Genomic DNA, 25,730 nt, shown 5'->3' with positions numbered 1-25,730 from the left:
CAGGTTGGTATAAAGCCAGACACGTGGGCTTTGGAGGGGTCCCCCATTTTGACTCTCCGCCAGCTCGCAGCGTCTGGCCAGCTCGCAGCGTCTGGCCAGCTGCTTTTTGGGTTTCCGGGTCGGCGGATCGGGTAGGATGCATTAAAGACTTTATTTCCCTATTTTCTCCCTGAGTTGTACATTTTCCTTATTTCCTTTTCCCTTGTAAATAAACCTTTTATTAACCTTTTTGTGTGTGCCTATAGTGGAGTATTCATAAGTCCCTTGTAAGCGCGCGGGTGAGGACCCACAGCCAGGAACCCGTTCAATATCGGGGCTGCCCTATAACACTACCACCACCACCACCACCATCACTAAGAAGCAGCAGCAACAATAAACAATTGTCCAGGGCTTACCTAATGTGCCCAGCTCTGTATTAGACCTTTAAGCACCTTGGAGTTTTTTGTTTTTTTGTTTTTTTAAAAAAGATTTATTTATACAAGCACTGGGTACAGTCAGAAGCGCGGGAGGGTGAGAGAATTCACCAGAGCCAGAGCGGGGAGCAGAGCAGGCAGAAGGACGAAGTACACTGCTGAGGGGAGCAGCGGGCGGCAGGAGAGGTCTGCGCGCCATGTGGGACCCTCCTCCGGTGGCCGGGGAGCAGCCGGGGATTGAACCAGCGCTGCAGAGGCTGCGGGCAGCTTCGCAACCCAGCGCTCAACCGCTGCGCCACCGGGGAGGCCCAGCACCTTGAAGTTTAAAGTGGACTAAGACATAACATCTACACTGAGACATTTTATAGTGATTTATTTATTTATTCTAAATTTATTTATTTATTTTCTTATATATCATTGTTCATTTTTGTACAGTAATTGATTTCTTCTCTCAGGTGTAGTCCCTGTAGTTCTCCTGCTACCGTATCACCCAAGATCTGTCTCCATAGTCTCTTATGCTCTCCCCTGCCCTGTTTTGACTTCTCTCTCTCCACCTCCCCTGCTATACCCTCCAGATCTATGGTCATCTTGTGAGTTTTGCTTTTTTCTTGACCTTCTGTTTGGTTTATCCATATTCCATACATAAATGAAACCATACAATATTTATCTTTTTTTCCTTCTGACTTATTTCACTTTGTACAATGCCTTCCAGGTCCATCCAGGTTGCTGCAAATGGCTAAGTTTCTCTTTTTTGACCAGTAGTAATATTCCATTGTGTATATACGCCACACTTTTTGATCCACTTGTCTGTTTGTGGGAATTTAGGTTGTTTCCATATTTTGGTGATTGTAAATAGTGATCTACCCACAGAACACTAATTTGAAAGGAAACCCGCACAAATGCCTAACCTGAGAAAGCTTTTTACATAAAGAAGGACTCATAAGGCTCTTTAAACTATCAGAGCTAAAAGGGACCACAGAAGACCTCACAGATTTGATTCCCACCTGGTTGACTCTGGAGTAGCAACCCCTAAATCCTGTATTTCTTTCATTTCATTACACCCTTGGAAAACCTTCTTTCCTATTCAATCCATGCCTAATTTTAGGTATCTGGTCATCAGAAGGAAAGTATAAGTAAACTCTTTACTAGAAAGATTTTTAAAGTTAGAGAAGGAAAGAACATATAATCAAGGGATTTAAGCCCAAAACAGTGTCACTTGTATGTCATGGTAGGTGAAGCCCTCTCAGAATGCTTGTTGCTACTGGTATATAAATCCCATTCTCTCAGAGTGCAGAAAAGTGGAAGGAAACTTCTCTTTGTCTTATGCGCTCTTAATTCTTAATTGGTCACATGCTTTTATACAGGAATAAAAGGACACTAGTGTTCTGGGAGAAGAAAAATATTTAACAGTGAGAATCAGACCAAGCAAAAAAAGAGATAAACCCTAGGATATAGAGGGAAGATTTGGAAGTGGCTGGGTAGGTGGGGTGGCTACATAGACAATGGAAGCCAACATAAACATACTAAAATAAATGTTTGGATGTCTTTTATCATTGATAACAAGCACAGGGCGGGCAATGCATATGTCATATTTATACAAACTAAAGGCAAGAGTTGGACTGTGAAAAAACTTGCTGCCATATGGTAAGAATGGCTTGAGATCAAGAAGGGTTGGGCATCATGCCAAGGCCATGGACAAACTTCCTCCTCAGTGCTTGGGATAGAAGAAGGGAAAATGCCAGGAATTCTGGGGAAGGTCAGACTTTCACTCTCATCTCTCAGGAGCCCCTGAGCCTGACAATCCTTGAACCGTTGTCAAACAGAAATCGAGGCGGATTTAGCCCTTTGGTTTAACTGTGAGGTTCTGGCATAGAAGCATAAGAAAGATTTGCCAGTTGGAACTGGTCTTATCTATATTTGCTTACATGACACTCTTTTCTTAGTAATTTGGAATAAGAACAATTTTAAGATGCTCAAGTTTGAAGAGATACCAGAAGTCTGCCGTTACCATGCCTTTGGGTTTAGAGGAATCAAAGCTTGAGATGAAATGCTGTAATAACTGCAGCCCAGATATAAGATTCTAGCTTCTTCTGGAAGAAAATGCCCAGCCAGAAAGACAGGCTCTTGTGCCTCCACTACCTCTTGAGAAGACAAAACAGGAGCTAGGAGGACCAAGGGCATCTCAGCCATGAGGGTGCATTCCCTCACTGCAGAACTGCTGACAGCAGAGGGTCCCTGGTCTCAGAGGGACCTTGATCATTAAATCTCAGGATGACCTACTTCTTGAGTTTTTGTTGTGCTAATTTCATCCCTTGGCCTTTAGAAACTCACACATCCACAATGTGGCCTCGTCAGAATGCCATGAGGGTAAGTTCAGGAGAAGAAAGTCCACGAATGGCAAACCAGCCTTGATTGATCAGAATACAAATTTACCAGCCAGTTCACCTCCAATACCAGAAGGTGAGTTCAGAAAGTTCAAATTTCTTCCTCTTACTTAGACTGAATACTAATTTGTCATCAAAACTGTGGGCAAGCATTTATATGTGAGGCTGTTATCCAGACCTATACGAGCACTTGGGCCAATAGGAATATCCCCATAGCACAGATCAGTAGCAAAATGGGCCACACAGGGCAGGTGGAGCTAGAAGGGGTTTACTGTGCAGTTACAGTTAAGGGGTTGCCAGCCATTGTGGGTTGGGATGGTTGGAGGCAGGAAATAGTGAGGGAGACTGAAGTACTCTTTCTCCCCTACTCCCTGAGAACAGTCTAACGCTTAGCCTTTGCTCTGATGGCAGAATGCAGGGTAGCCACATCCTAGAGGACATTCTCTAATAACTAACAATGTGGCCATACAGTTTTGACCACATCAGCACCTGAAGTTTCAACAAATACCTCCATTTTGAGACTCAGTTTTAATAACCAAACCCTGGCAATTTTAAGAAGGGGCACAGAGCAATGAAGCAACATCTAAATGATTCCTTTGCCTTCAGAATACTTTAGTTTGGTCCCATAGATCACACCTAAGTGGGCATTACTGGCATAGGGTGCAGAGTTTGCTGGTAAACATGTCACTCACCTTTGCTGATGTCTTCATATTCCAGCCAGAGTCGCCGCTGGACCTGCTTGTTTGGGTACCAGATGGAGCAGGACTCCTCAAAGCCATATATGGCTTCCTGGATGTAATGATTGCCAAACTGGTCCAACAAAGCCACATAATCCCCACGAGATGTAGCCCCATCAAGGGAGTGGAGAGCATTGTTGAGGGCTAGAAGAAAACATCAGCCAAGAGTAACGTGAGGACACACAAGGCGAGTATCTGGGTTCCTAGGGGCTTCAACTTCAAACGTGGAGGAGCCTGTGTCACCCAAAGTGATGCTGAGAGCAGGCTGGGACTGTCAGGGGCTTTTTTCATTTAGCAAAATCAGACATTTCAATTCCTAAATGATTATGTCTTCAAGCTAGTTGGTTATATTGTTAACTTGGTGCACTGTTAAGTAAAACATTGCCAGATCTCCGCCATCCCCTGCTAAAGCAACACTGTTGTTCTTTTTTTTTTCCCCAAATCACAAGTCATGTCATTAAATCAATTTAGTGAGCTCAAATAATAGTTTTGCAGGGAAAAGGGGAAGAATAAAATAATCTAAAATAGAAACAAAAATACCAGCAGAGAACATTTTCCTTCATTAAATATAGTATTGCTTCATGACACTTCAGCTGCATGCATGTGGGAGTGTGGGTGTACAAGGTCAGGGAGGAAAGGTATTCTCACTGTAGGTAGTGACCAAAACAGTCTGTACAATATGAACTCAGAAGTGGGTAATCGGAAAATTGTGGAAAGAGAAAGGTAAACAGGGTCACTAAAACATTTTTTTCTATTTATTTCAGATAATGATAGGGACTAGGAAATGGCAAATGGCAGAAAGGACATGATTTTCTCCTCACCCTCTTCCTAGTCAAATCTTGGATTTGTTTTCCCTGTTGAAGAGAATTATACTTGTCGGAACAATAACCGAAGGCAACATTTCCAAATCCAGTATCTTCTGGACTTGGCAGCATTATATAATCATCCTTTCTACATACCTCTGTCCTGTTGGGACAAGGCAGGGTCTGGCCCAGGTATAAGCCCCCAAGTGGTGAAGTCCACATTACCTGGGATGCCAGGTATGACTTTGAAGACAAGTGGCAATAGAGCTGCCTCCTTGCTAAGCCCCGATATACATAGCACCCATGCTGGGTGAATGATCTTTCTAGCAGTTTTCTGTACCAGCAGAGTTTATTTTAGTAAGATCCCCATCCCAAACTCTCTTTCCAAGAAGTTTTTTCCTGTTTTGAAAAAAGATCTGAGTCTATTTGTGTCCTATGGAAATGTTCTATATCCTTGAAGCATTTTCTTTCTCTAGTACAAAGTTTCACCCTTTATGAGGGTATGTCTCATTTGTCTTCATAACTCTGTGTCTCTGCCCTGCGTTTCTGTCATGTTGGCCCTAAGTCTCTGCCTCCCTATGGCTGATCTTAAGGCTTTTCTCCTTGTCTTGTCATCCCATGTCCCCAATATCATTTCCCTTTTAATCTAACACATAGAAGCCAGACTCTGTAGCATAAACTTCAGGTCTGCTATATTCTCTAGATAGACTCAGAAGAAGATGCTGAATAATATTCTGCTAGTCCATGGGGATGAAATGGAATAGAGATATGCATCTCTATTAAATTTGTATTTATAAGAAATTTCCCATTTGCCAACTGCACATTGGAATTGCTCAACTGTTAGGAAATGTTTGATTCAAGGCATTTCTCTAAAATTTTAAAGAATATTTATATAAGGAGACTCACTGTTCTGTTTTGGAACAATTTGTTCTAAGTAAGTTTGGAATTTACTCCTCCTATTGATATAGATAAAACTCTGTCTATCCTAAATCCCACAGTCATCCATCACTATCAATCACCTATCTATCCATTTATCTATAATCTAGCTACCTTTCTCTATCTATCTCGCTGGCTTGGAAACTTAGCTATTTTCTATTATTCCTTACCCCTCCTTCTTTCTTATTTTCTTTCCCCTATTTCCTTCATTGTGTGGAAACTCTCAGTGATGCTTTCTGCATTTGGAAAATTTCATTCTGTCAATTTATAAAAATATTTGCTTTTGTATATCCTCTCTACACACTGCGTGATCCCAGGAAAAAAATACTAAAGTAGGTGTTTATCTTCAGTGGTTCCTACCTTGCCCTTTCTAACTCTTCTGTAGTCCAAGATAAAACTTGCAATTTTATCTATACTTAGAAAAGGATCTGATTCCAGCCCTTTGCCCTTTAGGGTGAATCTGAATGAACAGGTTATATATCTGACAGCACAGCTACAGTTTAGACCACCTCTTCAACAATGGGATAAGAGGCTTGTGCCCTTGGAAAGGAGTTGCAAGCAGGCAGGAGGGAGAGCGTGCCGCTGTGCTCACCCTGAGAGATCGCCACTTGGTTGAGTTTGATGTGGTACATCACAGACCGGACCTTCCAGTGCTGCAGCACCGGGTACCCCGACACCTCGCTGAAGTTCACCATCCCTAGGGACAGAGGAGACACAGACTCAAAGTGGGCATGGATTCACAAGCCCTAAGTGTAATGCATGGGGGTGTCATTGTGAGGAAACTCTCCCTGATGGAGTTTCTGGAGTCATAGTAATGGCACTTATCAATTATTAAACTCTTGCTCAACTATTTTGCTAAGTGCTTTGCATATATAGTCACTTGAATCTTCTGAGATACGTATTATATCTGCATTTTATGCACAAGGAAACTGAGGCTTAGAGATATGTTTGTATAAGGTCCCGAGTCATCATGAAGAGTCAGGATGGTGCTCCAGAGGCAGCTGAGACTAGCAGGGGCTCTTAACCATTCTATGCTAATATTCTCTTAATAAATTTATACGAACTCCAGGCTTACTGTAACACTCCAGATTTTTACTCTCTTTAATAGTTGCAGTAATTGACTTAGCTCACAACCTGATAACATTGATTTTTCTGTCCCATTTAACTGATTTGTGTTCAGTATTTAAGTTTTAATTACTCTGAGGCTGATAATGCTTATTTCTTTTTACCAGGAGGGACAGTGTCAGCGTGACTAAGTCATCAAGGAGCAGGCAGGCCCTGAGCTCAACACCATCTGCATGCCAGACAGTGACAGACCCTTTCTCTGTGGTTCCCCCTTTACTGATGGAAGAACTGAGATTCTGAGAAGCCAGGTCATTGTCCAAGGTCACTCTCAACAAACACATCCTGGTAGCCTCTTAGAGATGTTATAATGGGCTATTCTTGTTTGAGCACCTTGGAGGAAGTGTGTCAGACCCTATTTGAATTCTAGCCGATACTATAAATATAAAATGCTACAGAAACAAAATAATTAGGCCACAGGAAATAAAAAAAATTACCTTGCTAAATTTAGAAAACCAACATAGCTTCTTTTCTATGCCTAATGTTTGCTAAGTTATGGGGAATATATATATTATATATATATTTATATATATATAATATATATATGCCGATATACGTGAATACACATATGCATGCATGTGAACACACATATGCATAAATACACACATGTGTATTTATGAAAATATACATAATGGCAATATACATAGCAAATTTAGATAGACAGAAAGATAGCTGGAGAATAAACATGTGTGTAAATATAATGGCAATAACATACAGTGAATTATCCTGCCATTTTGACCCATGCTTCCTTCCAGTTAAATCAACTAAAGAAATACCTAAACTGAATGAACAGTGGGTGGGATTAATTAGCTACTTGTCAACTCTGATCAAATTAGCTTAGTAATTACCAAATTTCTATTTCTGTGTGAATCATATGGGGATAATTATTGGTAAGGCAAAAGGGAAAAGGTCAGGAGAGGTGCTTAGTGAATCAATTGCTTCAATTTTTATCTCTGGCAATCGAAGACAAGTTCTCCGAATCTAAGAGAAGTCTTTCGGTACTTTTTCTTTTGAATATTCTTCTTTTAGGGCATTAAACTTGGTGAATACAATCACATTATGACATTCTCTGGTTTTTAACCTGACTATCATTTTATTTTATTTTTTTTAAGATTTTTTATTTATTTATTTTTGCGTAGAAGAACAGGGGTGTAGGCCAGAGGTGTGGGGGGTGAGAGGACTCACGAGAGACAGAGTGGGGAACAGAACAGACAGACTGACTGAAATACACTGCTGAGGGGAGCAGCAGGTAAGACAGGAGAGGTCTGCTGTGCCATGTGGGTTACCTCCCTGGTCAGGATTAAACTCAGGCCACCATGGTGATAGCGCTGAGACTTAACCCCTAGACCACCAGGGAGACCCCTAGTTGTGATTTTAAATGCATACAAATGAAACTCAAACTTTACAAGTTTGACTCCTGCCACAGACTTCACTAGAACATAAAACATGCATGCTTTATAGACACATGCTATGTAATGTCATCCTCTATTTAGTTTGCTCTTATCCAAAAAGTCTATAAGCAAAAAAACAAAACAGCAAGTCTAATCAATGAAGATTTTTCAATACATTAAAAAAGCATTCCCTTTAGCTGAGTTGTTTCCATGGGAAAAGATGTGGAGGCATAAGTGCTAAGACTCCGTATCACTGTGGGGACAGCTTCTGACTGCCCATGGGTCACCCCAGCCTGCCTTTCCTTTCTCTGAATTCCTGACTAGGGGATCTTCTGGATCTCACTTGTTTCACCTGAAAATTGAGGGACTTAGCTGAGATGACCTCTTGCTTCTCTTTCAAGTCTGTGATTCCGACCAGCTGTGTAACTTTGGGTTGGGCAACTCCTTTGTTTCTGTTTTCATGTCTGCAAAGTGGGGATAACAGCATTCGCTGTGCCTAATTTACACATAGATTGTCAAAACAAAATGAAATTACAGGTATAGAAATACATTGAGAAAAGACAAAGCACCGTATATAGGCATGGCTTCCATAATATCATTATTATGGAGATACCTCTCCCTACCTCCATACCTCAGCAAATTGTGTCAAGTTGACATTTCTTAATTGATGTTATTGTTCTAAATTCCCAAGCGTTAGTTTAAAACAACAGGGGGGAAGGATAAACAAAGAAAGCATGGCTGTCTGGTTGGGGAGGGTTGGCAGTGGCCCACATTCACTAAGGATGAGCCAAACAACTGAACCCCTCACTTAACTGCTAAGCAACAATTCTACTGAGTGCTGTTATGCTACGCATTAGTCAGGAAAATGGTTACATAACCGTTAATGCTCCGCAGTGTTGCTCTGTGCCCACTTACAGGATAATATCCTGGTTAGTTAAAAAGAACGCGAATTTTGAAAGTATTTATTTTCTAGCTGAGTCATAGGATTCTTCTTCAGTGTGCCCTTGACATGCTGTCAGCTCTAGTTTTTTATTTTATTATTATTTGGAATATGTTTCTCAATGACATTTTTTTTTCAAATGAAATATATCTGAAATGCTTTCTCAAGGAAAAACATTATTTTCCCCCTACTTATGCTTGAAAAGGGGATGATTAAATATAGCTATGTATAATCAAGAAGGAAGGAAGAAAGTAAGAGAGAGAGGAGGGAGAGAGGAAAAAAGGAGGAAGGAGACAGGAAGAAAGGAAGTTTTCTTTTGTTACTTGATTTGAGATGTCAGGGGGACCTATTATCCCCAAAGTTCTACAGCCAAGAGTCTGTTTCTTTTGCATGAACTTGAGGAAGTCCCCAAGAGCTCAGAGTTCCAAAAGTGCAGAAAGACTTAGTGAGTGTGGCACTTGCTGAGCCTATGAATGTAGCAAGCAGTCTCCTCTACCTCCTTGGTCTGGACTCTGGATCACTTCTTTTTCTCAAGTGAGGGAAAGAAAATACAAAGATAATGGCCAGACCATAGACAACAATAGAACTCTGGGCCATAGTTGGCAGCAACCAGCCCAGGAAACCAATCTGTTATCTCCAGTAATGAGCCCAAGAATCTAGTCTTCTATCTCTAAGTTTGATATGAGGGAGTCATATAACTAACTATCTCCAGCAAACAGTCCAGGAAGCCAAACAATAACCCCTATAACAAGTGGTCCCCTATGACCAAGCCTTGATTAATACCTGAAAGCCTCCCTATTTTTGTTCTTTCTTCCAACTTAGGTTCAACCAGAGAAAACCAAATATACCTGCTAACCAATTACAGGGGTCGCTCCTAGTTAGTTGACCCACTTACATACCAACAGTTTCAATCAGAAAGGCACTTTTTCTCCACTCTAAAATAAAATAAAAACTTTCCCATTCCTCTGCCTGCCCTCTAGTCTCTGCCCAAAAGCTGGACGGTGGCTGACCCCTTCCTAGCAAGATCTGAATAAACAGCCTCGCCTGTTCTCATTTGGTTGGTCTTCATTTATTTCCATACAACTTGCAACACAAAAAGGTCAGTGGGGCACAGCGTTCCTAACTGTTATTTTGATGAAGGGGAAGGCATCAGTAAGATAAACACATAAATGAATATTTGCAGCATGTTCTTCAAACCAGTCATTCTGCAAGATGGAAATAGGTGCTGTGTGTAAGTGTCTAGTCCCACAGATTTGAAATTGCCAGGTTAAGTAAAGTAAAAGGGAATTTTCTTGTCCTGTGGGCCTCTTGGTGTCTGTTCCATGCTAAGAGGTTGTGAATTGCTGAGAGGTGGATATTAAGATCTTTCCAAAAGTAATTGAGCGAAGCACTGTTTTTTCATGAAAACAAACAAACCATACTTAGAAATGCTGATCTGGAAGATTCTGAGTATCACTCTGGCTCTAAAATCTTCTAAGCTTGCAGGTTCATGGGCACTATGACCTAAAACAGCACATGGTATGACATAACATGATAATCTCTGTGTGATGCTCAAGAAAGGTATAATTAAAACATTACCAGAGCTGGAGATCTGATATGGAAGAAATTTGGTCAACCATCTCTTTAATTGATTCTTCTAGTTATTTTGGGCTTTGAAAAAACAAGAATGATTCCTTCTTATATCAAATATTAATATATTTTCTTGGCCTAACTAGACCCACCTTTTAATCATGATTGATCAAAAAAGGCTGGATAGAAAAGAAGTAGGTCAAGAAGCGTTCTCTGTACACTCTTAGAAATGTTTCAGGCCCATGATAAAAAGAAGTGTCACATCTGGATATCCTTTTACTCCTTGCTTCCCATATGACAAACTAGAGAGGTCTGAGGGCATAGAGAAGAAACAAGTTTCTATTGTGGATGAGGACCAAGTTTGGATCTTTTCCGTATTGCCAAAGAGAGAGAATCAAGTGCATGCTCTTCTAATGTTTCTAAAATCTACCTATCCGCTCCTTCCTGAGAAACATCCTGGAGCACACAGGACTTGGGGTCCTCCCAGCCTGGTGACTGAGGCCACGTCTTTTCATATCCACAGTAAGTTATGATGTGTAAGAGAGAGTTCCCAGTGGATCTCAAACAGAAGCAGGTCATTTATAAGAGGGGTGGCGGCTACCCTATCTTCTGGCGCTATCTCACACATACTTTACAAGGCATTTTACACGTGCAAGGGAAGTGTAATGATGTGGAAATGAGAAAATGAGATTCCCTAATGCTGAACATGCAGGTTTAGGAGGTGAGTCAGAGGCTGCATTTTAATTTTAATTTTTTTTTCACTCTGTATGTGTGTGTGTGTGTGTGTGTGAAGTCTTTCAGAGAGAAACGGAATTGTTTCATAACATATCTACTTGTTTTCTTCTTTGCCCACTTTCCTTTTCCTATAGGGCAACTCTATTTGCTAGTTCAACTGTTCATCATTTTTTTCTTCCTTGGCATACTTATCTATTTAAGAAACATATATCTCAGTATGTGTCAGGAACTGTTCTAAAAACTTCACAAAAGTTAACTTATCTCTTCTTTATCAATCCTACTAGGAAGTATTATAATTACCTTTATGAGTGAAAAAACTGAGGCACAGAGAAGTTAAGTAATTTGTCCAAGAACACATAGCCACGGAGGAGTTGAGCACAGCTGTAAGGCTCCAGAGCTCACGCGATAATCACGATGTACTCAGCTGCAGAAAGACCTACTTCTAATACTATCCAGTTTTAAGCTAAGTTTTTGGATATAACTGGATATCTGGATGAGGATTACGCTTAGCAAAATCCATTCTTTAGAAAAGAAAGGAAAAACTGAAGAAAGGTAAGAATAGAAAAGACAGATGAGGAAGGGAGCGAAGTAATGAAGAAATGAACAAAGACAGCAATGGAATTGAGCTTATATCTGGTATTCTACCAAGTGATGCTGGGTTTTTGATTGATTGGCTGCCTCTTATGGGTCTTTGGAACACAATGGAACATCTTCTCTGGGCCAAGAGGTACCAACGGGAGGTATTCAGAGGTGCAGAAAGAAGAAGCACCCCCTGAGGATCCCGCCTCTTCCAACTAATCCACACCTTAGTCCATAATGAGCTCTGGAAGGAGCAGCCCTGGCTCAAAACAGCATGGGGTTGTGATCTCCATCTTTCAAAGAGAGAGGGCTTTGTCTGAGCTCATACAGCTAGAAAGCAGCAGAGTGAGGACTCAAACTCAGGGGCATGTGACAGCAGTGCCTGATCATTTTCTGCTCCCTCACCCTGTTCCGTACACCTCCTCAGGGAACACAGTGGGTGCCAGTGACAAATATTTAGGCTATGACAGCAGTCCACTTTCTCTCTCCTCCTTTGTTGAGAACTGGTCACTTCCTCTACTCTACCCAGAGCTCTGAACTCTTACAGTATTATCCCATTTGTTTTCAAGTACCCTTATGAGACTAGCGGGGAAAGAAAGGTATTATTATGACCATTTTCGGATGATGAGATAATAATATTGACAATTTTACGGACAAATAATCCTATCAGTGCTCAGTGTTATAACTAAGCTTTTAGCAATGAAATCACTGCTTCAAATTCCAAACAAGTGAGGTCAAGAGTCTTGATTTTTATGAAACTATAGGGAGCTGTCTGATTTTTGCAGGTTAAATAAGGTCTTGTTGGTGGGTTTGGTGTGTTAACAGGTATCTAAAGAAGTGTGAACCTGTACCTCTGAATTATATACACTGTTGTCAACCAATATTACCTCCACAAAAAAAGAATATGACAAAAAAAATTTTACTTTTTAATATGACAAAAAAATTTACTTTTTTAAAAGTAAAAATCAATAGATACATAAATAAGTACATAAATAAATAAATAAAGTCAAGCATTACACTTACCAGTTAGGAAGTCGGGATCAGGGGTGGGCTCTGAGATTTCCTCCAGGCACTGATTTTCCAGGGGGACTGTGGCCACCACAAGACCATCTGGTAGTTGCTGATCTAACCCTCGAGCAAAGTTGTTTTGCCTGGAAACAGAAGCTGATTTTCAGCTGAACTCCACTCCTCAGACAACCTATATCTCAACTCAATGAAAACATTCTTTCTGGACCAAAAAGCTCTCCTCCCTCTGGACCCCACCTGATGTACATGTCTAGAGTAAGACACAGAGGCAAGATGGGAGCTAGGGAAGATAAGAAAATAAGCCACCAGCAAAGGTTTTTACAAAAGGTTGAATTTTCTTTTCACATTCTCATCCCAGTTCCTGCTCCACAAGATCGGAACAATGTTCTCATTTCTAGACTGCAGTGAGGACTCAGCCACACAAGATTAGTTATGACACCTCACTGCTCGCCTTTGGCAAACAAAGGGAACATATTAGTAAAGTCTCCTGTGTGTAACAGAAAAAGCAATCGACGCCAAGAACTGGCTCAAACATTTACTGTTTCCCTGTTTCCTGCTAAGAGTCTAGGCCCAGGTTGCTATCAACTTCTGGTCCATATTATAATACTTTCTTCTTCATCATCATTATCATCATCATCATCATCATCACCATCATCAACTCCCAGAAAGCATGGGTTAAGGGGAAGATGTATACATGGGTCAAATGGGGAATCTCTACAAATATTTTAAATCAATGGTTTGAAATGTTTTGTTCTCAAGATCTCTTTATACTTGTAAAAATAATTGAAGGCTCCAAGAGGCTTTTGTTAATGTGAATTGTATCTATCAGTCTTACCATATAAAAAAATCATATAAAAAATTGGGGAAACTTAAAAAAATACATATTAATTCATTTAAAATAATAATAAACCCATTAAATATTCACAAGTTATATATGTGTTATATATAAGAGAAATGACATTATTTTGTGATTTTTGCACAATGTTTGAATGTCTTACTTCATAGAAGACAGCTGAGTTCTCACCTCTGCATTCAACTCACTATACATATTGTTTGGGTTGAAGTATATAAAGAAAATCCTGCTTCTCTATTGTTGGAAAGGGCATGAGCTTGACCATTCCATGAAAAAAATCCCAGGGAGCCTCAGGGATCGTTGTACCATACTTGAGGCTGTTATTCTAGATTCATTCATACACTGATTCTTCTACTCCCTGGGAACACAGAACCTGAGCATTTGGGTTGTGTGCACAGAAAATCTTGCAGTCCTTGTCTGGGTAAGGTCAAGCTTTACTTAGCACTTCACTGTTCATCTACAGGAAGTATGGTTCTTGGATTCTGGAAGGAAGAATGCAGACTTGGAGAAGTCCAAGGGTAAGAACATAACCTTTCCTTTTAGTATCCTATTTACCTTGCTCCAAAACATAAAATTATGCTTAGTTTAAAACCTTCAGGGAAAAAGAGCCACCAAGAACCCTAAATAATCAGTTCTATAGACATGAGATTCACCTGAATGTTCCTTTCAGTACTTGTCCCGGAGCCACCTCCTTGGAATGGTTGTTGTAACCAAAGAACATCTCCCCAAAGAGGGTCTGGTTCATGGGAAGCTCCCTGATCTCCCCACAGTCACTTCCTTCAGGGCATGTCTCCGCAATGAGTTGACAAGAACGTCCATCCACACCAAGCTTGTAATCCTCAATGCACCTAAGGCAGCAGAAAACTCAGATAAGAAGTGATTCCATTAATGAGCTATGTGGTCAAGGCAACCCAACATAGTGGGAAGAAATGCTTTCAGGAGAATGTTGAATGGCCAAAGAGTATGAGCATCTTAATTTGATTTCATCTCCTTTAACTCAGTTTCTTAAGCCTATAAACCAAGCCTCCTTCTATGATGTGATCCTGTAGAATCTATCACATTTTTCTTTATAGATAAGTGCTTTCAGAACTTTGGGGAGTTTTCTCTCCTAATAAATGTGATGTCCCAGGTAGGTTAGGGCAAGAATCACTTTAGATAAGCTTATTAATGAATTAAGACTTTAAATTCAAGATATTCTAGAACCTCTCTCTAGACTCATCCATATGGCCAGATCCTGCATTTCTTTGGAGGGCAATTAGACCACAGATAGAATGACAACATGCTTAAGAAATTAGTAACTTTCTTATCTGTCCCTGTGACAAGTCAACTAAGAAATTAGAAAGATTGATCATCTTCCTGCTGTATTCTGTTCAAGGTATCCAAACACAAGATCAATTCATATTAACTCCCCCTCCATACAGAGTAACTTTCCTGAACTAAATAGACCTTGGGCATGCAGTGTGAGTGCTTCCCTGGTGCCTTCCCCATTAATGGTATACAGTTACTGTAATGGAAGAGCAGTAATAATGTTGGTAAGTATGGGTCAATGAACTATAAGTCATTCAATGGACCCTATTTGTTGTATACTGAAAAAAATATAATTTGTTAGTTCAAGTAAGGATTATTTTGATAAAACTGTCATTGACAAAAGAATATTGATTTAATTTGTGTCTCTCCTTAGAAAAATACCAGATCTAAAATTTATACAGATGTCCATGACATTAAAACATATCATTTATTACCATCTACAGTAATTGTCATAATAAGATAAAGACCTCTGTTCTCTGTAGAGGAACAAATAATCATGGTTTCAAGTTGTGGGTAGCAGTATTATTATGGCAGTGGCACTGCCCTTTACTGGGTGATTTTGGGTCAGTTGATTAAAGTCTGTGAGCTTCAGTTTCCACATCTGCAAAAGAGGAACAAGTAGCAGCTGCTTCCCTGAATTGTTGAGAAGATTAAGTGAGAGCCTGAATATAAAGGGCTTATATTGTGCAAAGCACAGAGTAGGTACACATTAAGTGCTACTAAATAATAATGAGCAGAGATATAAATGAGGTAAATGTTAATGCAACTTTAATTCACTTATTAGGGCCACTAGTGCATCTCTTTGTTTTCTGCATTTCCATATTTGTGTAAACAGGTATGAGTAGAATTCTTGAATTTGTAAGTGCATGTGATTTTTACATAAGAACCTCAAATCAAATATTTTGCAGGAAGGTGTGGAGGTTATAGTGTCTTGGAGACTGAGAAACATACATGTATACCTAATTCTGATTAAAATAGGAAAGAGAATCCAGCAAGGGAACTACTGCATTAGTCCAGCCGATAGGTGTGACTTGAGACCCACAAAGGATTCAATGGTACCAGCCTAGGTCTGGGACAAAAAAAAAGTAGCTCCTTTCTTAAGCACAGCAGTGCCTCTGGAAAGAATCTTGAAGCTGCCTGGTTTCTGCTCAGTGCACTTGGCAGCTTTCCTCTCACATTGCCTGGTCTTGCCAGTTCTTTGTGTTTATGGCATGTGTTCCACAGTGAGCTCCTTTGAGGGCAGGGGCCAGATCTCATTCCTGCTGTCTCCACTGCATCTGATATGTAAGGAGGTCCTCTGCATAAGTGGGTACTCAATACATGTTCATTAAGTAAATAAATCTGTGTAACTTTTGCTAAAAGTTTACATCTATTAATTGAAGTGGGTCAACCATAATAATGTTACAGAGATGTGAAAATTCAGAACAAGCTTCCATTTATGAAACAGGACTATATAAAAAACTGAATATGAAAATTGCTCAATTGCAAAGAAATAAAATGAAGTACAATAAAAAAGCATTCCCACTCCACTGAATAATTTCTTTCCTGATTATTCAGCAGGCACTGGCTTTTAGCAACAATCCAGCATAGCTTTATTATTATGAGCACTGATTTTCATTGCAAGCCTATTAGACTGTGAGATCCTTGAGGGCAAGAGCTACTCACCATTCATTTCTGTGGTCTAGTGGCCAGGATGATAAAGTGACATAACAGAAGGGCATTCCCTGACAGACAGAAAGGGAGGGGAAAGGCCAAAGGGAAGGAGGAGGGGACAAGGAAGTGGAAGTAAGAGGAGGAGGAAAGCTATACAAGCAAACTATGGGGGCAGAAGAATGGGCCAAATCATTATTTGCTTTATAAATATATCATGGAACAATCTCTAAATATAATTCCAATCAGGGATGCTAATTTAACTTTGAGGAAATGGAAGATTTTTTTTTTGTTTTAACCAGGAGGGCTTGTATTCTAGGGCTTATAATTGTCCCCCCTACCAACTCTGCTCTTGAGGGAATCACATAACCTCTGTACATTAGTTTTCTCATCTGTAAAACGGATGGCATTGCCTGCCCTGTTTCCACATGGGCTTATCCTGAGAAACAAATAGGATGTAGCAGATAAAAGTCGTCAAAAGGCTCTTTAACTACATGAAGGGATCCTACCTCTGAGGGGAGTGGTTGTACAAAATGCTGGGGTTTGGAGGGGAGAATGTAATTATGCTTCCACGCCTCCAAACACTTCCTCTCCATTTCTTCGATAATTAACCAGTGTGCATTCTTTCCCAAGCTTTTGAACCACGGAATCCTTTGGTCACAAAATACCTAATTAACCTAGGTCGACAAAACACAGTTTGGGAAATTCTGGTTTAAGCAGACAATGACTTGGGAAAACCCTGCGCTCCATTTCTTCAGCTGGGGAGCTGAGACTACACTTTCCCTAAGGGTTACTTTAACAGTGTTTCTCTTCCAGTCCTGCAGGCTCCTTCCTCAGACCCTAAGAGCTGGCCTCGGGTGCCCAGTGCATTCAGATGGACTTCCGTGGCTTCAGCATGGAGTGTCCAGCATCCCGGCCAGCCAGCTCAACTCACCCGCAGAACATGAGGATGTTGTACAAGGCGGGGTCTTCTGGGAAGGGCGCCATCTGCTGGAGACACAGCTGTTCGCAGCCGCCGTTGAAACCGTCCGAGCAGTCCACCCCGATGTGGCGGTCATAGCAGCCAGAGCTGTCCTTCATGGGGCTGAGTCCGGAGGGGCACTGGCACAATCAGAAAGCATGCACACTGCGGGGTAAGTCAGGGACCGAGTTCTCTGGGAACCAGCATGTAACCACTGTCAGCTATTGTTAGCACTCATCCTGGAAACCATTAACACTGGCAAGTCATATGCAAATTCCCATTGTTCAGAATTCCTTTTAAAGGTAAGTGACCTTTTTTTGACATCTTCTTTCTTCTCTCCAGGCACAGATCACACACATTTTCATTTAAGCTGATTCCTCCAAACGACTGGAAGGAAGCTTTGCAGCAAGATGGAGGAAGGTGTGCTTGTATCCCAATTGGGCTTTGGGCGGGCAGGAGACCGGAAGTCATGGGCCAGAATTAAAATACATTAGCAGAGATTCCTTTAGGCTAACAAGAGGGCGTGCTGTGATTTGGACTAAGTATTACTAACAATTTTTTTTTTTGAAATGTCCAAAGCACTTTGTTAATGTTGGTTCCAGACAAAAGTGCTGGAGAGAATGGACGAGACAGGCTTGGAGCCGGAAGGAGGAAGTAGATTGCTCTGTGACTTTTGAGGGAGGTTTGTCTGATCTTGCTCATCAAGGGAGTGGTCACCTCACAGGGCAAACCACACACACACACACACACACACACCCCGGCCAGTTAAATACCCAAACCAAGAGCCTAGTTGCTTAATTCTGCCCTCAGGTCCTCGCAACCTTCCCTTTGGTGATCATGGGATTTGTAGTTCCCAGTGTCTTGATGGCATGGGGGTGGAGTCCACAAAGCCTGTATAGCGTTTGGACATCCTTTCCCCCTAACAATCATGCTCTTGACCTTACTTATCAAGGGTCCCCTGTGGACTGCACAGAAGGGCACCTACATATGAACACCCACAGTTACTGCACTTGGGCTGCGTTTCATCCCAGTTCCCTGGACACTTAACATGAAACATTTAACTTTTCTGCACTGCCATATCCTCAATAAACCCCACAAGAATTTCAGCAAAGGAGATAATCCAAGAAGAGATGTCAGCCAGACCCCAGGAAAGACCAAGGGGCTTGAGGGCAGGGTGAGCAGGAGGGCTTGGGGGTCTCCTTCCAATGCCTGGCAGAGGATCTTACTTATTTAATCCTCACAACATCCCCCTTGAGGTAAGTAAAGCAGATCGTTAAATAACATCATTTACTTCAATGTCATTTCATTATAGAAAAGAGAAATCCCAGGAGACTATTGAGCTAACTCATGTTATTTGAGGACATTTGTGATAGGCTGTTGTGTAAAGTCAGTTTCTAAGAACCTTTAAGTGAGGACTTATTGTTGTGTGATCATCCCTATTTTATATATGAGGAAACCCGAGCACAGAGAGCTTAACTTCCTGGAGTGACATGGCTGATCCCAGCAGCAGTGCATGGGAACTCGGGCAGGCTGGCAGTGGGGTCAGTGACTCAGCTGCTCCATCATGAGCCTCCACCATGATCAAGCTCTCACACAACAGCTTCTGTTTACAGGACCCTTCCTAGAAGCTGTTGCTAAGCTATCTGCTTTACATATGGCATCTCACAGTACCCTATATGAGCCTCATTTAATCAGTACAACAACCAACTACCCTGGACTCCTAAAAGTTAAAGAATATTTTTGTGTATGTGGCCATCCTACTTTTTCTATCAGTGCAACACATACTGCACTTTTGCAGGAGTGACAATTCTCTCTAACAGGCAGGAAGGAGGCAAAGAACTTGCCCAGGGTCAAGTAGCTACAGTGATGAGTGCTGGGGGCGGGGTGGTGGTGGGGGTCTGTCTAGATCTGACTAGGCACTTGGGCTTTTAATGACTGTGCTTCACACCTACTGTCAGCTAGCTAGCCTGCTCCTCCAAAACCCAAAAGAAAACAAAACTTTCAAAACTTGATGAAGTCTGTGTTAAACACCTCCCCCTTCTATCTCTTAGCTGCTAAGCACCTTAGCCCAGCATCCCCACGCTGCTGCAGGTGTGTTTCTGAAAACCCACCTCTCCTCCCCCTCTGCTTCCCAATGGAAGCTCACAGCAGGATGTGCACTGTTTAGCTGACACTAATTCTGCAATTTCCCAAACAAATGGCCCCCCTGTGGGCCTGCCAGGCTCCCAGCCTGGTCCATCCCCTTTCGTGCCATGCAGCCAGCTGGAGCACTGGAAGGTGACAGCATTTAAAGAAGTATCCAAGGGCTGCTCCGTGCTGTGCAAACCCAGATGTTCCAGATGATAGTAAACAAGCAAATGAGGCAGCTGAGGATTGCACCCCATGTTTTGTGAGCCCCTCCACCCATCCCCTTTCTTGGCCATCCAGCTGTTCAGCCAGATGTGCCACCAGAAGGAAGCTGGCTTCACCACTGTGAGGCCGCCCAAGCGTAGATGTGGCTATTGAAACACAGAAGTTAACTGGAATTACATGGTCTGCCCTGGTTGCCATTAGTTCTTTTTTCCCCTTTCTACAAAGTTGTAAAAAGCTATCAAGTAGAGACAAAGCCAGTCCTCCTATTACTCCTGCCTCATGTGCCCTCAACCCTTCCTGACCTGGCTATGTCAGTGGCCATCCAGGAGCTTCATCTTCCCAACTACCTGCTTTTTTTTTTTTTTTTACCAAGAATGCCCATCAAGTATGATTTTTGACAAAGATTCAACAAATACAACATAAGCAGGCTTTGTTCTAGAATTCTGAAACTTGGCATATTCACATTGTGCCTGGATCTGATGTCTAGATGACCTCTGGTGTCACAAATTGGACCAGCTGATATTTACACTCTCCTAGGAGGTTTGGAGAGAAGAGAATTAGCTGCCTCATCCAAGCTGGATTTCTTTCACTTATAAGCAAAGCTAAAAGTAATAATAGCTACCAAAAATAGAGCAATTCTACCTGCTAGACAATTTACACATATTATCTTTAATTCCAGCAATACAGGAAGACTTTTCCCACTTCGTTTTAACAGATAAGCAAACTGACACTCAGAAGGATTAAGTCATATTTTGCTTGCGGTCACAGAGGTGAAAAATGAGAGAATCAGACTTAGGACCTAGATCTGTCTGACCACAAAGTTCAAGTGTATCCCTTCCATGCTGCTTCTCAAGTGTGAGAAAACCTAGATTAATTAGAATCCTGAAAGAAATAAAGTCAGTGTGTTAACAAGGCAAAGCAATCCTGTAGATTTGGTGTTTGATTGTTTTATGCAACTCCCAGAGTACATTCTGGGACCAATTATAGATTTGAAAATTCAGTCAAAGATTTCTCCCTCTGTCACCCCCTGGCCCCACTCTTCAACACACACACACACACTCACACACAAACTCCATATTATGGACATAAATGCAAATAGTCATTGGGCAACACACTGCAAACTGCCCAGCGCAATGACCTTGAAAGCAAGACAATATCCTCAATCATAAAAAAAAAAAGATGTAATTATCTTTACTGCACCATTACTTACTTGGGCTGCAGTTCAGAGTAGAACATTTGTGGAAGATTTCCAGAAGAAAGGGAATCAAAAATAGTTTTCTTTTTAACCCTTATGGAACTAGAACACCCATTCCCCAAAGAGCTGAATTAATCAAGAATCCCATTATATATTTTTTGTTTGTTTTTGCTTGTATATTCCTGGTGCTGTTATAGTCACTTTCTGGGTACTTCAAAATTATCTATATACAAAGAAACTACAGGTTCCAACCCATGCTCTTTTCCTGGAAGTATTTGCAACCACAGTCCAAATGTCAGAAATTCTGCCTCCAGGAGGAGCTGGCATTTTCTCTTTGCAAGCACTGGTCTTTCTCTTCTGGCTTGTGGACAATCCCTCCATTTGTTCCTTAAAAGAGAACTGGACAGGACTGAGCCCCAAAGTCATACATTAACCCTTCTTTGCATAGGTTACATCAAACAGTCCCAGGGCCTTTATAAACTACAAGCTTAAGAAGAAAACTCCATTTATTATGGCACCCCCCCCTCATCAAGAAGGTCTAATAAATGAGCTCATATCTCAGTGACCCCTAAAATACACAAGGTTAATCATCTTTCATGAGATGCTCATGGCTCCTTGACGTATTACTGGTCTAAGGCATAATTTGCTAATGAGATTAAAATGATTTCCCCCATACAATGCCTTTTCTTCAACATCTTTCCCTTTTTTTCCCACCAATGATTTTTGGTTGATTAATTACTTCAGTGTCTAGTTAAATCTCACTAAGCCTGAGACACACACACCTCAGTTGCATGGAGTGGATGCTCTGTTAGCAAATGAATATGAGTGATGGACAGGTAAGCATGTTCAGGGCCTGTGGGTGACAAGGAATGACTTTCTGCAGCTGAGCCTGCCTCACCTTACCTGGATGATTCATAAGACAGGCAGCCATAATTCCTACTTAAAATAAGTTCTCTTCTACTTGCATGGCAGTCTTATTAGTCCTTTCCCAAAAAATGATCTTCCTGACTTTTTGAAGGGCTCTGACATGCAAGGCCAAGCCACAAAGGACTTTTCCCAGGGGGGTAAAAAATTGATGGAATGGAATTAAATTTATATTTCAGCTTCCTGCCCCCCATTTCTTAGAAAACCTCCGAGGTATACTTTTCTGTTTCCTGTCCAAAGAGAGAAAGAGAGGTGGTCATATGTAATGGTCTCTGCACATCTGCGCTCCAGTGGAGGGGAAATGACACATATCCTGGGAAACCACTGTGGATAGTGCACAGAGGGCGTCAAGGTCACTGGGTAATCAAAGCTCATTAGAACATAATATGCTCTGGCGAGGAAGGTCAAGTGTTCAGTACAGGAGAAAGCAGGGCAGTCGACCTCACTCCTTGAAGGCTGCTCTCTGCTCACTTCAGTACATGCACACACATACTTCACAAGGCAAAGGCATTTTGTGGGGATGGGATGCTTTCAGGATGAATGTGATGAGGATGGAGTATTAAAGTTGAGCTTTCCTTTTATTTTTTAAAATAGTATTATAAGTCATTTTCAAACTGCCAATGTTTATAATAAACCTCAATAGGGAGGCTTGCTAAGAATGGAGATGCCCTGGTTTAGATTGGTAGTGGGAAGACTGGAGCCCTGGCTTTCAAGTCTACTCCAGTTCCCACTGCCATCTCCCCCAGGACTATCAGTCACATAAACCCCAGAGCCTGTGAACCTGTCCCCTTAGATGACAAAAGCAGCTTTGTAGATCAAATTAAAGATCTTCAGATGGGGAGATTATCCTGGATTATCCAGGTGAGCCAGTGTAATCACATGAGTCCTTAAGAGTGGGGGAAGGAAGTGGTATTAAAGAATGGTCAGGAAAATGCAATGTAGGTGATTTTAAAGATGGAAGGAGAGAACTGTGAGCCAAAAAATGTGGGCATTTCTAGAAACCCCAATAGGCAAGGCAATAGATTCTGCCCTCATGCCTCCAGAAAGGACCAAAGCACTGCCAACACCTTGGTTTCAGTCTTATATTTGATTCAGTTTTATATTCCCTGTATTGGATTATCATTTACAAAACAATAAGATAATAAATGTGTGTTGCTTTAAGCCACTAGATCTGTTGCAATAGCAACTGGAAACTAACACAATAACTTTGAAGGGTCCCACAGGGCTCCCCAGAGAATCAACTGCTATTGGCTGCACATGTGCCTTCCAGGTAGGGACCGTTGTTCCTACTGAGGCCACAGTAAGAACAGAAGCAGACCAGGCAGAGGGTGGAACTAGCTGCCATCTGCTCTGGAAACCTCCCCAGGGGTCAGCATCCTACTGTGCAAAGTGGTCTGGTTTGAATGGAGTGATTGTGGCTGGTCTGTGCCTTTTGGGAATTTGTTTCTTGTCCTCAGAGACTACATAAACAATAGGGCAATTAACTGGGTAGCAATTAAGCCTAGGGGAGTTCAGGCATGTCTGAGAATTGTGCCCTGTCTTCCTAGAAAGAATGGGGGTTGTGGACCATTGGTCATTTGGACCAATCCCACTTGTCTGGCTTGAATTCAATGACGGAAATAGAGGGGTACACTCTCTCTCTTTTCCCACATCTCCACCTCTTTCCTGAGTCCCTTAGGGAGAGCATGTTCTAAGTTCTAAGGCCTTTCAGCCTCCGGAGATATGAAGGTTAGGTTTAAGTGGGCAGGAGGGCTGCAGCCCATTTCTGCCCAAACTGCAGTTAGTACAGCTGATACCTATGTCCCTGACCTTCCTCCAAAGGACGGGGGTCCACTCTGCCATCACACCTAGCCTTTGGGGTAGTACTGATGTTCACAGAGTCAGATCATGCTCAAAGTAAAGTACTGGTTTTCCCAGTGGGTGACAAGGGTCACGATGTGGCAACTCAGCTCTCAACCCATCATCCTTCTCATGTCAAAACCAGGGAGAAAGCCAACTGAATAGACAGCCCGTCCCCTGACCCCCCCACCTCCTTCTTCCAGAAGCCACTCAGACCAGTGACTTCAAAGTATTATGCTAATACCAAGCAGTGGTATAATTGGGTGACTTTCTGCTGTGGCTCCCATACTGAAATGCAGTCTTATTGCAAATGCATATTCATCGGAACTATTCCTGCTAGCTCCGTCTCACAGATCACAGTTAAAAGTACAAAAATATATCAGCATGGCTATATGCCAAGCACAAGGGGCTAGGATCACCAACAGAAGGTATCTGACAAGCAAATCCTTAGGGGCTCAGCAAAGGGGCAGAGCAGTGAGAAGAGATGAGGACAGATCCCTGAGTCTGTGTGTGAATGTGTGAGTCTCCCTAATTTGCGGTGGGTGACAGGGTTGGGGTGGGGAGGGATGAGCACACATGGCATTTCAGTACTTAGAATGACCCTGAGAGAGTAATGAGGAATGAAAAGTTGAATCTGGTTGAAGGAATAACGCAGGGATGAAGAAATGCAGGTTGAATTGTAAAAAAAAAAATGAAGTAAAAAAGGGATCTCAGCCTGGAGCTGCATTAGACGTTGAAATTGTCTCCTGGAGCACCCAGTTGGGAAGCTCATTGCCTAAGACACCTGCAAGTGGACCAGCCAAAGGGAGGGTTGCACTGCAGGACATAACTGTGCCCCTGGCTGCCTCAGATGTGTGCTCTAGTGCCCCTCTTTGCATTTCCTGAGAGGCCACTATCTCTGCTTTCCCCTCCTTTGTTTTTTTCATTTTTATTTATATATTTTCACATCATAGTTCATTTTTGTACAATATTTGATTCCTCCTCTCAGGTGTCCCTGTAAAATTACCACCTCCAAGACACCCGTGAACTGTCACCATAGACTCTTGCACTCTTCCCTGCCATTTGGATCCCTCTCCCTGCCCTTCCCCTGCTGAATGCCTCTGATTTATAGTTATCCTGCTCATTTTGTCTTTGCTTTCCCCTCCTTTTGATGGCCTTGCCCGTTTCTCAGCCTAACTGCCACCCCCCCCACCTCCGCCTTTCCCTCCTCATCATCTCTACTTTCTCATGAATTAGGCCCCTGTCCCTGCTGCCTAATCTGTGAAAGTCTGAGGGAGCCTCAGGGCTGAGAGTATCCCACCCTGGGTCCCAGGAGTGCATTTGTCTTTGATGGGGTGCAGCTCCCTGGACAGCACAGGTGCTGGAAGATGAGGGGGGGTGGTGTGAAAAATGACATTGACTCAGCATCCTACTGCTTGCTCCTGCTCTGGGCCCCCTTACGAGAGTGCAGCTATCAGATAGGCAGGAAGATGGGGCACCGTATCCTCCCAGAGCTGGGAGCTCCAGGCCCAGCACAGGGCCACTGCAGAACTGCTTCTCAGAGTCAGTTTTTGCTATTCATTATGCCAACCTTAGGCCAGGTTTCCCTGCTTCATTCTGTGCCCTATTCACTCTCCTCTCTGAGGACTGTGTCATTAAAAGGGGAGAGCGGGAAACACAGTCATATTGATGGACATGAAAATGAACAACATGAAGACACTGGGAGCCAATGGTTCCAGCTGGTCCTGCAGCCATACCCCTGTGGGCTCAATTCACTCTAATATCCATGGAATGGGGTATATCTTAGTCCACATTAACCCAAATAGTCACCCTGGTTAAAAATTTTCTGTTACTGGGCCTCCCCGGTGGCGCAGTGGTTGAGTGCTGGGTTGCGAAGCTGCCCGCAGCCTCTGCAGCACTGGTTCGATCCCTGGCCGCCGTGCGAGGGTCCCACATGGCCCGCAGACCTCTCCTGCCGCCCGCTGCTCCCCTCAGCAGTGTACTTCGTCAGTCTGCCTGCTCTGCTCCCTGCTC

The 25,730-nt window shown here is 42.3% G+C and overlaps 1 protein-coding gene across 2 annotated transcripts in view; it reads right to left on the bottom strand.

The window, feature by feature from the left end:
• The window catches only part of ASTN1 (astrotactin 1), a 315,040-nt gene that overhangs the window by 74,135 nt on the left and 215,175 nt on the right, over positions 1-25,730 (bottom strand). For both annotated transcript variants that reach the window (XM_054693451.1, XM_054693450.1), the window contains exons 12-16: positions 17,381-17,547; positions 14,142-14,336; positions 12,633-12,760; positions 5,866-5,970; positions 3,490-3,678 (exon numbers count right to left, since the gene is read on the bottom strand). In XM_054693451.1, coding sequence (XP_054549426.1) covers positions 3,490-3,678; positions 5,866-5,970; positions 12,633-12,760; positions 14,142-14,336; positions 17,381-17,547 — 784 coding nt within the window. The remainder of the gene's footprint in view (positions 1-3,489; positions 3,679-5,865; positions 5,971-12,632; positions 12,761-14,141; positions 14,337-17,380; positions 17,548-25,730) is intronic.

The sequence above is a fragment of the Talpa occidentalis genome, unplaced genomic scaffold, assembly GCF_014898055.3.
Source record: "Talpa occidentalis isolate TD23 unplaced genomic scaffold, MPIMG_talOcc4v2.1 talOcc4.12, whole genome shotgun sequence".
In the NCBI taxonomy this organism is placed as follows: domain Eukaryota; kingdom Metazoa; phylum Chordata; class Mammalia; order Eulipotyphla; family Talpidae; genus Talpa; species Talpa occidentalis.
This window is presented reverse-complemented; position numbering and strand designations above follow the sequence as displayed.